The 14023-nt window shown below is 38.9% G+C and overlaps 1 protein-coding gene and 1 long non-coding RNA gene across 3 annotated transcripts in view; both read left to right on the top strand.

The window, feature by feature from the left end:
• LOC133857856 (uncharacterized) overlaps positions 1 to 14023 on the top strand; it is a 99730-nt gene that overhangs the window by 63343 nt on the left and 22364 nt on the right. The window lies entirely within an intron of this gene.
• LOC133857170 (subtilisin-like protease SBT6.1) lies at positions 1785 to 9303 on the top strand. Of its 2 annotated transcripts, XM_062292316.1 has the most exons (10): positions 1785 to 2590; positions 3096 to 3224; positions 3367 to 3519; positions 3899 to 4015; positions 4682 to 4866; positions 5914 to 6177; positions 6316 to 7387; positions 8211 to 8699; positions 8840 to 8900; positions 8982 to 9303. In XM_062292316.1, exons 1-10 carry the CDS (start codon positions 1982 to 1984, stop codon positions 9071 to 9073), a joined length of 3171 nt encoding a protein of 1056 aa, XP_062148300.1. In that variant the 5' UTR covers positions 1785 to 1981; the 3' UTR covers positions 9074 to 9303. The 2 variants fall into 2 exon arrangements, with proteins under 2 accessions (XP_062148300.1, XP_062148301.1); XM_062292317.1 differs by lacking the exon at positions 1785 to 2590 and having other exon boundaries at positions 3097 to 3224; positions 3889 to 4015.

The raw sequence follows: 14023 nt of genomic DNA, 5'->3' as shown, positions 1-14023 counted from the left end.
ACTAAAATAAAAATAAAAACCAAGCTTTTTCATTTTTTTCAATTTTTTTTTTTAAAAATCGTTTTTTTTTTTTGAAGATTTTTTTTTTATATATAATTTTTAAGTTGGGCCACCCATTGGTTTCTAATTTTTCTCCTTTTTTTACCCAAAAAAATAATAATAAAATTCAATCTTTCAATTTTTTTTTTCAAATTTATAAGAATATTTTTGTTTTATTGAAGAAAAAAAATTATGGTTATTTTTGCTTTTTTGTTAGCTTTAGGTGGAACATTGACATTATTTTGATAGTTTACGAAAAACATTGATGCAATGGATAATTTATAAAGCACACTAACGAATAGTAAATTTTTTTTTTTTTTTTTAAGTATTTTATTGATCAAATATCACAAACATAAAGTTATACAAAATTATAGTCACATGCTATAAGGTTACAAAGTCATAGATATAAACAAAATTCTTACAATAATGTACTATCTATGACTTTCATCTTCCGCTAACTCCTGAACAAAAGTAGTTAATGACCAGATCTGTTTCGAGCACATTAGATTTAAGATAAAAGTAGTCAAATATCCTACAAAATTTTATTTAAACAGGCCGTGAGAGATAACCTCTTATACTTTACTAACCTTCATTTCATAAATCGTCCATGATGGCAGATCTATGAAGAAAAAAAACTCTTATTCAAAGTAAAAACAATAACCAGCAAACAACAGCAGTGACTATGAAAGATATGAACGGAACAACACGGAGGTAGATGGACAAATACATAGCGGAAAGACCAAAATTACTGTTCTGGTCAGAAAACATCTACAAACAAAAGAAAATTAAACCAAAATGAGAATAGAATAGTAAGAGCGGGGAGTAGAAAGGAAAAGAGAGATCTGCTCCCTCCTCTTAGATATGTGTTATGAGGGTTTTTTTTTTTTTTTTTTTTTTTTTTTTTTTTTTTTTTTTTTTTCTCTAAGGCTAGCCCTGACAAGTAGCTTATTATTAACTAATAGTTACTTGAGGAGTACGGATATATATATATATATATATATATATATATATATATATATATATATGTATATTCTTTTCTTTTCCTTTTTTTTTTTGAACAAGTAGCATGTGCTACCATAAATTGCTTCAAAGGCACGAAGGCTTACATCATAAGAAAGAGGTACAAGACCTTTAAATTATAAGCCAGAATGATTTGACTTAAAAACAGCTGCCTAAGTAGTACACAAATCTTACATAAATTATATTTTAGCTTCTCTTTACATTGAACGTTCACTCTCCAAATAAAAAGAGGGTCGATTTAGCATTTAGCCAACATAAATTCCAGTAAAATTTAAACAATACAAAGACAGACTATACCGAAAAAACATGGAGAATACACAAACACACAGGTAGAAAAATCCAAAACAAGTCGCCGGCAGTGAAGCAAAGAGGCTAACTTTGTCGGAATGGCGGAGCGTGTCCTACAGGAGATCCGACGCCGTGGACCCCATGCGCTGCAAAGCACGGCCTTCATGCCCAGACAAAGAGTGAAGACTCCATGGGGCGTGAGGGCCACACGCTGAACTCCGGCAACCGACACAACCAATGCTTCTGGCAGCAGAGGCGGAGGACGACGAGAAACGCGATTGGGTGCCGCGTGTCTAGCAGCAGCCGACGGACGTGCTTCAAAATCTGAGAAAAAAAAATGGAAGAAAATCTGGCCAATGCACATAGTTGACGACACAAGAAGACGTGACAGTGCCACGTCAGGCTTCACTACCCCACGTTTTCCCCATTTCGTTCCGCGTGAACAGAAGCTGGAGTACATTTTGAACATAAGAAATTTCTGATGAAAAAATCGTTTCGTCCCACACCAAAATCAGACCTTCCCCCGTGACAATTTACAAGGAGGCATCAGATTCAACGCAACAATCTCTCCGATGTGGGAACTTTCCCGCCAAATCAACGAACTCTCACCGAGCTCCATTGCACCTTCTCCGCCATGATCACCCGCCAAACCTCCTCCTCCTCCTCCTTTACCTTCAGGTTCCTATCACTCTCTTTCCTCGTCCTCTCCATTTCACTCTCTCTCCTCCGTTTCAGACCCACTCCTCTCGCATCTCAAACCCTAACCCTAAATCCCTCACTACCCAATTCGACTCTTCCTCGACCCCAAGCCCCTCGCAACTACTACATCGTCCGGTTCCTCCAGTACAGGCTCGCGGAGGAGCACCGGGCTTATCTGGAATCGGGGGTTCGATCCGACGGCTGGGAATGGATCGAGCGGAAGAACCCGGCCGCCAAGTACCCTACCGATTTCGGGTTGGTGTCGATCCAGGAATTCGCGATAGAGAGGGTGGTTGGGGAGATTGGGAAGCTGGGTCTGGTGAAGGATGTGAATGTGGATTTGAGCTACAGGAGGGATTTGCTTGGGGAGGAGAAGGGGGCTAGTGCTAGGGTTGGGGCTTTCATGGACGGGAAGAAGCGACCGGGGAAGATTTTCACTGCGATGTCATTTAGCGAGGGCGGGGGCGGGGGCGGGGGCGAGGGTGAGTATCACTTTGCGATTAGTAATGCTGCCGTTAGATGGGGACGCCAGCTCTTGATGCAGGTAATTTTGTCTTTGATCGTTGTGATTTGGGTTTTGTTTGGTTGGTGAAATTTGGGAAAGGGGAAAATGAAATTTACGTCTTTTTTCTTTTTTGGCTTTGACAACTTGGTTACTTGCAAGATATGAAGAGCCCGCGTGTATTAGTTAGTGAAAAATATGAAATTTGATGCTGGCCAAATTCTCGGTAATTGATATGGAGCATTTGTCAACTTCGTGTTTGTCATTGGTTCTTTCTTATGATATATATAGTTTCTAAGGTGCTGGAAGCTTGTAATGCGAGTGTTTCTGTTCCTTTTTGCATAATCCATGTCATATTTCCAAAGACACAACTCTGAACGTTGTGAAATTTTATATATTGAGGCCAGAGATTTACAAGAATCTACAATCTTCTGCTGATTATGGATGTAAACTAGAACATGGATAACTTCTTTTTGATGTGCCCAGAAAATGGCCTTACAAGTTCTGGATGTATTCTTATGCTCCAACATCCATTTTATGGTTGCAGAGATCTCAAGTTACTTCCCTGTTTGGAGCGGATGTTCTTTGGTCAAAAGGGTATACTGGTGCAAAAGTCAAAATGGCCATATTTGACACTGGTATTCGAGCTAATCACCCACATTTTCGTAATATCAAGGTATTACCGATAGGGAGAATCCTTCAGGGTGTTCTTTGTTTTTATGTTTAGTGTCTTTATTTCCATTGTAAGCAAACTTTAGATGTGCTTTTAGATGAGGTTTTAGTGGAGGAGTCGATACTAGTTTTGAGGTTGTGTTCAGGAGCGTACAAACTGGACAAATGAGGATACGCTAAATGACAATCTCGGACATGGGACATTTGTTGCTGGTGTTATTGCTGGTGGAGATGCAGAGTGTCTCGGTTTTGCTCCAGATACCGAGATTTATGCTTTTCGCGTATTTACTGATGCACAGGTAATGCACATTGTTACTGGTGTTACTGCTTGTGTGTTCTTATATTTAGTTTTCTATCTACACCATTCTGACTTGAAGTTGCATTTATGCCTCACTTTCTATCCTCTATATTTGGTTTCAAGTTCTGCTACCATTATGTGCAATTCTAAATTGCGGTTCTTCTGTAGGATTTTTAAATACTTCAAAGTTTGAGAAAGCCAAGCACGACTTGTAAATGACTGAATCTATCTTTCAATGGTTCAATAAAATTCTTTTTCAGGAAGTTTTTGAGAAGTTTGTATTTAGTACATTATATATTTATTTGGCTATTTTTTTTACTTTTGATTTTGTCAAGAAAACTTGTTGAGATTATGAGAAGATTTTATTCAGCCTATTGCAGGTATCATACACATCATGGTTCCTTGATGCGTTCAACTATGCTATTGCAACCAACATGGATGTATTGAATTTGAGTATAGGTGGACCTGATTACTTGGATATCCCATTTGTGGAGAAGGTAAGATGGTGTTGGCTTGTTATGTCTCACTGACTTGATAAGGTTGGATCTAATAGGTTTCAAAAAAAGAAAAGAAAAAGAAAAAGAAAAAGAGAAAATGTATTACTTTCCCCACCACATTCTCCAAGAGTGCCAGAGGGGTTCCAGAGCAAGAATTCAAAAAGGGCGTGTCGTTCTTTTGTCCAACATCTACCACCAGATGCCAAAACTGATCACCCAAATGATAATCGACCCTCTGAGCTGATGAGATCTCCAAAGGCATACCCACGTCCAACGACCCATTCACCCCCAAACCTTTCCTTTCACTGTTACCTCTTGAACCAATGTCAGAAACAATACATGATGAACTCCCCTGTATCATCAGCTCGCTCTCCTGCTTATTTGCTGCATAGTTTATTTACTCTGTTTGGGGTAATATGGAGTCCATAATTTATTTAATTACCAGTGAAAAACTTAAAGAATCATATCATCTTAATCATCTATTATAAACTTGTTATTTTCAACATAGCCTTTTATGTGTTAACGTAATACCTGTGCAGTTACTTTCTTCCATCATGATGCTAGTACTACCTGATATTCACAAATTATGTTTTGGTTGCTAGATTAGTTTTGTCACAATCACCTTTTTTCCCCTTTTACATAGGTTAATGTTGCTTTGTTCTCTAGGTTTGGGAAATAACAGCAAATAACATAATTATGGTTTCGGCAATCGGAAATGATGGACCACTTTATGGCACTTTAAACAATCCAGCAGACCAAAGTGATGTCATTGGTGTTGGTGGCATTGACTACAGTGACCACATAGCCTCATTTTCTTCACGTGGCATGAGTACTTGGGAGATTCCTCATGGGTACGCTAATCATTCATTTCATAGAACTGAAATTTGTCCAGAGATTGGATTTTTTTCTTTCTTTCTTTTGGTTGTTAAAATATATATTTATGCTTCTTATTTCCTTTATTCCTTTTTTTTTTTTTTGGTGGGTGTGTGTGTGAGAGTGTTGTCTTTCTATCCGTCTCTTTTGGCAATACTAAAGGTACTTGGGAAGTTTATTGGTAAATCTATCTTGGGTTCTACTCTACATGGTTGTGAGTAGTATATCTTCTGGTTATGGTGGAATCTATACTGTAAGTATACAAAATAAAGACTGGGTCACGCAATCTTGTCTTTTATGTGTAAAGACTGGGGTTGCGTGTATCTGAACATAGACTTGCTCCTGAACCAAAACCTATGAACCTATGTCCTTGAACCTAGTCTTTTATGATTCTCTTAATGTTAGCCATTCCTTGTCCAAAAATAATTTTGGTTTCTTCCCTTCCCCTCGCTCCTCCCCCTCTGGATTGTTGAGTAACGTGACAGTACATGCAGAGCAGATCTTGCAAATTATGCAAGCAAAAGTTAAATTTGTGAAAGTTGTGTGGATTCCATTTTTTCTCTAAATTGCTTGCTGTCTTAGTTTCTAATTGTTGGTGTAAAGTTATACATCTATACTTATAATCTTCTTTAAAATGGAGAGTTACATTGTCAGTACAACAATTCATTCTGCCGAACTTAGCTATTGACTCCTATGCTGCCCCCGTTCTTGACCTTTTCTAATAAAATACTGTATTGTTCTTTTAAGCAAGTTTCTTTGGTTTATGTAATCCGACTGCTTAGTTTTCGAATTGTAAACCAGTTCAGAGTCCTTGCTTATTCATAGAAGATACTCATTGTGCCATTCCCTTTGCCTTTTTAAGCTGATACTGATGGTTCTTACTATATCTTGTTGGTCCTTTTGTCCTCAGTACTTCTCTTAACAAGGCTTTGAATTTCATATTTGAATCTTCAGTTTACTTCATCCCTGTACATGCTTTGTTATGGCATTCAAAGCTTTTAACTATGTAAGTTGTGTATTTACAGTTATGGTCGTGTGAAGCCAGATGTTGTTGCATATGGACGGGAAATTATGGGTTCCAAAATCAGTACTGGTTGTAAAAGTTTATCAGGCACTAGTGTGGCAAGTCCTGTGGTTGCTGGTGTTGTATGCTTGCTTGTTAGCATCATCCCTGAAAGCAGTCGGAAAGATATTTTAAATCCAGCCAGCATGAAACAAGCATTGGTTGAGGGAGCTGCGAAGCTTTCAGGTCCCAATATGTATGAGCAGGGTGCAGGCAGAGTTGATCTGTAAGCTTTCCTATTTAGCTGCACCCTTGGTCTTATTCAAAGATTTAGTTTCTGAGTTATTGTTGTTGGTGTTTTCAATGTTATCATCAGTATCTTTTCGACTTTCTGTCTTAAGTTCTAATTTTTAACATTTGTCAGGTTAGAATCATTCGAAATCCTTAAGAACTACCAACCACGGGCAAGCATCTTTCCTGGTGTTCTGGATTATACAGATTGCCCTTATTCCTGGCCTTTTTGTCGTCAACCACTTTATGCAGGTGCCATGCCTGTTATCTTTAATGCCACTATTCTGAATGGGATGGGTGTGATTGGCTATGTTGAAAGCCCGCCAACATGGCATCCTTCCAATGATGAAGGGAATCTTTTAAGCATTCACTTTACTTATTCGGAGGTCATTTGGCCTTGGACTGGTTATTTAGCGCTTCACATGCAAATTAAGGAAGAAGGCTCCCAATTTTCTGGAGAGATTGAAGGCAATGTCACTCTTCAGGTGTACAGTCCTCCAGGTCAAGGAGAGAATGGCCATCGGATTAGCACATGTGTGCTTCATTTGAAGTTAAAAGTGGTTCCAACTCCAGCAAGATCAAAACGTGTTTTGTGGGACCAGTTCCACAGTATTAAGTATCCTCCTGGTTATATTCCAAGAGACTCTCTGGATGTTCGTAACGACATTCTTGACTGGCATGGAGATCACCTGCATACAAATTTTCATATTATGTTCAACATGTTACGAGACGCTGGATACTATGTTGAAACTCTTGGTTCTCCTCTTACATGCTTTGATGCTCGACAGTATGGGACACTTCTGCTGGTAGATCTTGAAGATGAGTACTTCGAGGAGGAGATTGAAAAACTGAGGGATGATGTTATTAGCAGCGGATTGGGGCTGGCTGTATTTGCTGAGTGGTATAATGTTGACACAATGGTTAAAATGAGATTCTTTGATGATAACACACGCAGCTGGTGGACTCCAGTTACTGGAGGTGCAAATATTCCAGCGCTGAATGATCTTTTGGCTCCATTCGGGATTGCTTTTGGAGATAAGATTCTAAACGGTGATTTTTCTATTGACGGTGAGCAGAGTCGATATGCATCTGGAACAGATATTGTGAGGTTTCCTGCAGGTGGTTTTGTGCACAGCTTCCCTTTCCTGGATAGCTCAGAGAGTGGCGCCACTCAAAATGTATTGTTGACTTCTGGCATGACTAAGGTGAGCAGCAAGCAGCTTCTATTTTTTTACCTCATTGATTCTAAAGAGTGGAAATATGTCGGTTGGTGAATCAGTGTTTTAAAATATAATATTCTTCTAGTCATGTCAAGATGTTTAACTTGCCGCTTTAGCAAGTTAAACATCAAGGGGGCAAGTTAAACTATTTTACTTAACAAAAAAAAAAAGGATGTTTAACTAGCCACTTAACTATTTTATTAACTCAGTTATTAAGTCTGAAATGCAATGTTTCAGAAAACAGTTGGATAATAATAATGATGAAATGAGTACAAATAAACCAATATGGAGCACAATGCTGATGCCATTGAAATGAAGAAATATTTTAGGATCCTTTTTTTTTTTTTTTTTTCTTTCTTCTTTCAAGTTTGAACTTCTTTTGCTGAAAAATGTGAAAGTGGACAACAATAGATGGGAGTTTACAAAATTAGATGGCAGTTTACAAATAATACGCATATTAATGGAACAACATAAATAGAACACTCTTTTTAAACTGCTCCTAGGTGGGCCATGTGCGTTTGCTGTCACTCACACTCGTGACTACCACTTGATCTCGGTATTTTAAAAACATTAAAATGTAATGGAGAGAGTATTTATTCTTTTCCCTTGTATTGACTTGAATGGAGGGAGTAAAACATGGAATGAGATATTAAATAAATCTAAAATTAAGCTCAACTAATCGAGCCAGTTTTTTGATTTCATCATTTTTAGGGCGATAAATTTCTCTTTTACACAGGCATCAGTTTCCATATTTTGAAATTATATATGGTCTATGCAAATACTAATATGTGGTGTCTATCAATGGCAGGCAGACTCTCCCATTCTTGGTCTTTTGGATGTGGGCCAAGGTCGAATTGCAGTATATGGAGACTCCAATTGTTTGGACAGTAGCCATATGGTTACCAACTGTTATTGGCTATTGAGGAAAATTTTAGAGTACACTAGTGGGAGCATTAGAGATCCGGTGCTTTTCTCTGATTCAGTTAAACAATACACACCCTTGTATGTAGAAGACAACCAATTACCTTCTCGCAGAACTGATGTAAATTTCTCTACATATTCTGCTGTAATGGGAAAGGAATTGATCTGTAGGAGCGACTCCAAATATGAAATATGGGGGACTAAGGGATACAATTTACAGCTTAGGGGAAGAAAATTGCCTGGTTACGTCATTGATTTGGGGAGAGGTTTAAATTCTACAGTAGACACTTCCAATTTTAGGCGTCCCAAGTTGCCTGTGAAAAATAAGGGTGATTCGGGAAACAGATACTTGGGCGGCCTTTTCAACAGGGATGAGGTTAGAAACAAAAACTTTGGTTATGTCTACTAATGGATTTGTCCATCTTCCATTGTCAAGTGCTCTTTTCTCTTTCTTATTAGTGCAGTTTATTTTAGTATTATAACATGAATTAACCCATTTTTGCTTCCTTCTTGCAGCTTGACATGCCGGTGCTAGGTGTTAGTCATTGGCTTGTTCCTGCAGTAGTTGCAGTAACTGGTTAGTGATCATCGGCATTTGATGTTCAATTTATATTTGTAGATTTGTGTCATTTTAAACTGCTTTGCTATTGTTTGTCAGGTGTTCTGTTAGTTTTGGGCTTTTGGCGAATCCGACAAAGGCGACGTCGAAGAAGGAAAGGATCTGGCTCCGGTCGGTTTGCCAATCTATAGTCTGGAGTTTCTGTAGCTTAATCCTGTATCATTGTTCTACTACCCTAGAATTTCTTGCGACATTGCAATCCGAGAGTTTTGTTGTCGGCTTCATCACAGGAAAATAGTTTTGTAATCTTCGTAGGTTTATAGCATAATTCTTTGCTCCGATGCTTTACAGTGGCACAAATTTTCAGTGTAGTGAGATTATAAAATCACAGGTATCAGCCTAGTGGAAAGTTACAACCTCAGTAGAGCAAATATTGAGACTTAAAAGTCTGAAAAAGGATTTTTTTTTTTTTTTTTAATTTTTTTATTAACAAAAAAAAAAACATGGATCCTTCAGATAGACTTCCTAGAACAGTTAGAAACAGGGAGCTAAAAAGAAATAGAAAATTTGCTTTTAGGTTTGAGAGAAGCTTTCATTTACTTCACCAAACAATGCTGGCTAAACAGTCGGTCGAATTAGGACCGTATACGAGCTGAGCATGAGGCTGCCGAGTTCTGCACCATAATTTTGGGACAAATCTTACCATCCATGTTTATGATGCCTTCCTTCTTCTTTTGGTATCTCTTCATCATTTTCTTTCTTAGCATTTCCAGTAGTGATATTATTGGTAGGTCATGTTGTTTCAAAATCCAAGTATTGAAACATTCTGAGAAGTTGTTCACAATTAAATTGCACTTGGGGAAGGTGATGAACCAAGCCCCCGACCACTTACTTGGGCCAATATTGGACAAGTAATCGTACGCATCTGGGCTTATCCCCTCCAATCCTCCATTTCTCTAGTAAATTCAGCCTCTGTGTAGGCTGCAACCGCGCTCCATAACTTATCCTTCAACGCCAAACCTTTGTGACCTACATCTCTATAGTTTGTGTAAAAATGTTTACAACAAATCCGGTGCTCAACATCGGGGGCCACCACATCTAAACTCGAGACCAGACCCTGTACACAATAAAATTAAATGTCAACCATTCACATATACATCATTACAAAATTGACTTCTATCAAAACAAACTTTGATTAAATGAAGTAATATGTAATTGGTACTTTAACTTTTGATTGGCCTACAACGATCAGAAATAAATGTCCATCCTTCTGCAGGAGGAGTGCCTAGCTTCGATAGCAAAGCCTCTAAAAATCATGTACAACTATCTTTTATTTAAGCTTCTACAACTACAAAGGCCACTGGATACATCTGGTTATTTGTGTCCCTCGAAATTCGAGCCAATAGTTGTCCCTTATGTGAGACTTTTAAGAAGCATTCATCCAAGCCAATGATTGGCCTACAACAACAAGAAAGCCACTTTTCATAGCGGCTAAGGAGAAGTACAACCTCTAAAATTTTGATGGAAGATCAGGTAACGGCCTTTCTATCTTCATCATTAAACAATTGCCAATGTTCGTTTTTCTTATTGTCTCACAATAAACCACAACTTGTTGTACTGTTTGTTCACTTTTCCATGGATCTTTTCTTTTGCAAGTCTTCTAGCCCTATACAACCTGTGCTCTTTCACATCCACACCCCACCTATCTTTCACATCCTCTACAATTGCCTTTACAGGCATGTTGGGTTGTGCTCTGAACTTGTCAATCAATTTATCTGAAATCCATGCAGATTTCAGAATAGAATTCTTATGTTTTCTCCTACAACTGTGTTTGGGCTGAAACGATCGAACTTCAAAGGATTCCTCATCCTTGCACTTGCGCCCATAAATCCTATATTTACGTTTATCCCTACATACCACTATACACTTAGCAAGGTAATTCTTCTTAAACTTAACATCCTTCCCCATATTTACATTACACTCTCTAACTACATCTCTGAAAATCTGGATTGATGGGAATTTCTGGCCCACCACAAACCCTGGGTTACCCATGTTAGTCATTTGGAACTCAGACCACTTTGTCACATGTTTGATGTTTTCTCTGACTCTGAGAGGCTACCTCGTACTCTTCATCACTGTTGGGAGGAAATGTAAGAATGTGAGTGCGTGGCATGTCTGAGTTGGCATCATCATCATAATCAGATCCACTATCAACACGGTCAACTGTGCACCATCTTCACCAACTTCCTCTACACTCTCTTCACCCTCCTCACTCTCTTGATCCTCCTCACCCTTTCTCAAGCCCTCCCATTGACGTCTTCAACCTCTCTAATGTCCCACCTCATAGATGGCACAGGAACACCATTATTCTCATCAAACAAATCTGGTTCATTTACCACATCCCAATATGGATCGTCTCACTCAATCCTAGAATACCCCCCATCATCATCACCATTATCATCATCATCATCATCATCATCGTTCTCCTCATCAATGTCATGTATAGACTCACTAAATGAATTTATGTACAACTCAACAATTGGTAGACCTGTGTGGGCTCGTACCATTTCACATACATCAAAGTTCGAGGTAATTAATTTCAAACCGTTTCGAAGAGTACAACCCGGCAGTAAGTAATACATTAAGTCCCTTGATTTGTATCTATAACTTTTTGTAATACCCTCAACCACTGAAAATGACAACCTATTATGCTCAATGGCCTCCTTGTACACATCAACTTCTCTCCCCACATATGTATTCATGAACCTCCTATCTATGTGACCTCCATAATGCACCTCAAACATGGACTCTCGTCTAACCATCTACACAACAAAACAGAATACGGAAAAAAATAAGTAAATTGTATATGTAGATCGAAGTGACTGGTGTGCATGCTGTGCATTATTAGAGTCAAAAATTTACATCTAGTAAGGCTGCATGCATTCATGCTGTGTATTATTGATATGACCCACTGTGACCCTCTCACCATATAGTATTATTGGATATTGTGCACAATGACCCACTATGACCCTCTCAGCATAGAATATTCATCAATAGATGTGCACATCATTAGGGTACCAGCTTAACTAAGTCAGAAATTAAACAAAAGCATAAAGAAAAAAAAAAAAAAAAAAAAAAAACAGAATCTGATTATTTTAGTAGGGAACCACATGACATTCATACCCATTCGACCACTCCACAACAAAACCAGCAATACTCGGCCGCTCCACGACAAAACCAGCAACATTATTTTACTCAAAATCCAACCTCAAAACTAGGGGTGGGTGTCGGGTACATCGGTGTCGGAAATGGTGTTTCCGACTCCCGACTGAAATTGTCGATAGAGTTAGGTAATTACCCGATTTTTTTTTCGAGGAGAAATATTTTTGAAATTTCTGGTAAAATTGGAATAATCGGATAAATCGGTAATTGTCAGTTGGATAAACCGGAAATTCAAACTCAAACAAGATACAAATTTGCAGATTACAACTAGATTACAGATTTACAGATTCAAACTCAACAAGATTACAGATTTACATCTTAAAATTCCAAGTTTCCAACAAACCCAATAACCCAAAACTCTTAGACTCTGACTCAAAACAATAATCAAAACCACAAAACTCATAGACTCTGAGCCAAGATCAAGATCCAGATCTACAGATGTTACAAAACAATAAAAGGGTTAGAAATATTACATAGATTTCGATGGTTTCTATTACTCGTTGGACTTGAAACTCTCAACGGGGTGGTTAGGTTGGTCGGCAACGTAGTGGAGGAGACCCTCGCCGGCCTTGGAGTCGCCAGAAGTGTCGGTGGACGGTACAGAGGTTCTGTCGAAGACGATAACGGCGAAGAGGAAAAGATCGGTGGAGAGGAAGAAGGGACAGAAGTAGGCCAAGATGGTGAGGAAACAAGGTATGAAGACAAACGAAGAGGGTCATGAGGGGGAGAGAGAGAGAGAGAGAGAGAGAGAGAGAGAGAGAGAGAGAGAGAGAGAGAGAGAGAGAGAGAGAGAGAGAGAGAGAGAGAGAGAGAGAGAGAGAGAGAGAGAGAGAGAGAGAGAGAGAAGACGAAGAGGATGTGTGAGGCGTGAGCGTGAGCGTGAGCGGTGGGGACTAGGGAGATGGAGTTGTGAATCTAGGGTTTCCAAAAAATACGAATATATAGTCACATTAGAATTTGCAAAACGACGTCGTTTTGATTAGGGGTAAAAAGACTTCGCCTTACCATTGTCGGGTCAGCTACCGTCGAAAAATATCTGAAAAATAAAATATTGACTTCTAAATTACCAAGTGTGTGTTCGTATGCAACACAATATCTTAAATGCGAAAAATAAAAGAGACAAGATATTTGTTGACGAAGTGAAAACTCTGTGAATAGAAAAACCACTCTAGAGCAGCCAAACCCAGGAAATTCACTATCCAAAGACAAAGCAAGTTACAAAGCACTCGTACTCACAAAACCTATTGCAGTAGTCATACATTTAACTATAACACGAAGCCCATCTTGAACGCTTCCTAACCAAGTCTCTTGCTTGAAGGGGTCTTTGATGAATTCCTTTACCTTAGGGTCGACTCCTAAGATAGACTTCACACGAACAAATAGCACACACTGACAACGGCTTGAGAGCTAGCGGATCTTCAAATCTCCTTAAACACCATCTCTAAGCACTATGGAATTCTATATTGAATTCTTACAAATAACAAGCATAAAGCCCTTTTTATATAGGGTTCAGAAAACCTAATTCTAGACAAATTTGGACTCTGGCTGTAGAGGGTCTGGACGGAAGATAGCCTCGTCCGAACGGTCTTCTGCGGCCGCCATTCCAGAATAGCGTTATTCTTCCCATAATAGGTCCATGTTAGGACAGCTTGGTCGAGCGTCCGGACGGTCTTCGCTGTAACTCCTTTCCACGCTTGTAAAGGAAACCCATAATATTTGGGAATGCTGGAAAGCGCTCGGACAAGTTGCCACGTCGTCCGAACGTCTTGCAGAAACTTCCCAAATAGTGCCGACTAAAATCCAACTCCGTGTAGAAATTGAAGAAGCTTGACCTAGCGTCCGGACAGTGTTGCCCTGACGTCTGGACGTCTTCAACGCTGAAGCTTCTAGACACTGTAGGATGTCCAGACGCCTTCAAA

This window comes from Alnus glutinosa, chromosome 14 (assembly GCF_958979055.1).
Source record: "Alnus glutinosa chromosome 14, dhAlnGlut1.1, whole genome shotgun sequence".
Classification (NCBI taxonomy): domain Eukaryota; kingdom Viridiplantae; phylum Streptophyta; class Magnoliopsida; order Fagales; family Betulaceae; genus Alnus; species Alnus glutinosa.
Note: the sequence above shows the minus strand (reverse complement) of the source record. Positions and strands in the feature narration are given on the sequence as shown.

What these genes read in the sequence shown, in the direction of transcription:
- LOC133857170 (XM_062292316.1), top strand. Translation starts at nt 1,982, where the DNA reads ATGATCACCCGCCAAACCTCCTCCTCCTCCTCCTTTACCTTCAGGTTC. An exon ending in ACTTGGGAGATTCCTCATGG is followed by an intron (nt 4,867 to 5,913) that starts GTACGCTAATCA and finishes GTGTATTTACAG; the next exon opens with TTATGGTCGTGTGAAGCCAG. An exon ending in TGCAGTAGTTGCAGTAACTG is followed by an intron (nt 8,901 to 8,981) that starts GTTAGTGATCAT and finishes ATTGTTTGTCAG; the next exon opens with GTGTTCTGTTAGTTTTGGGC.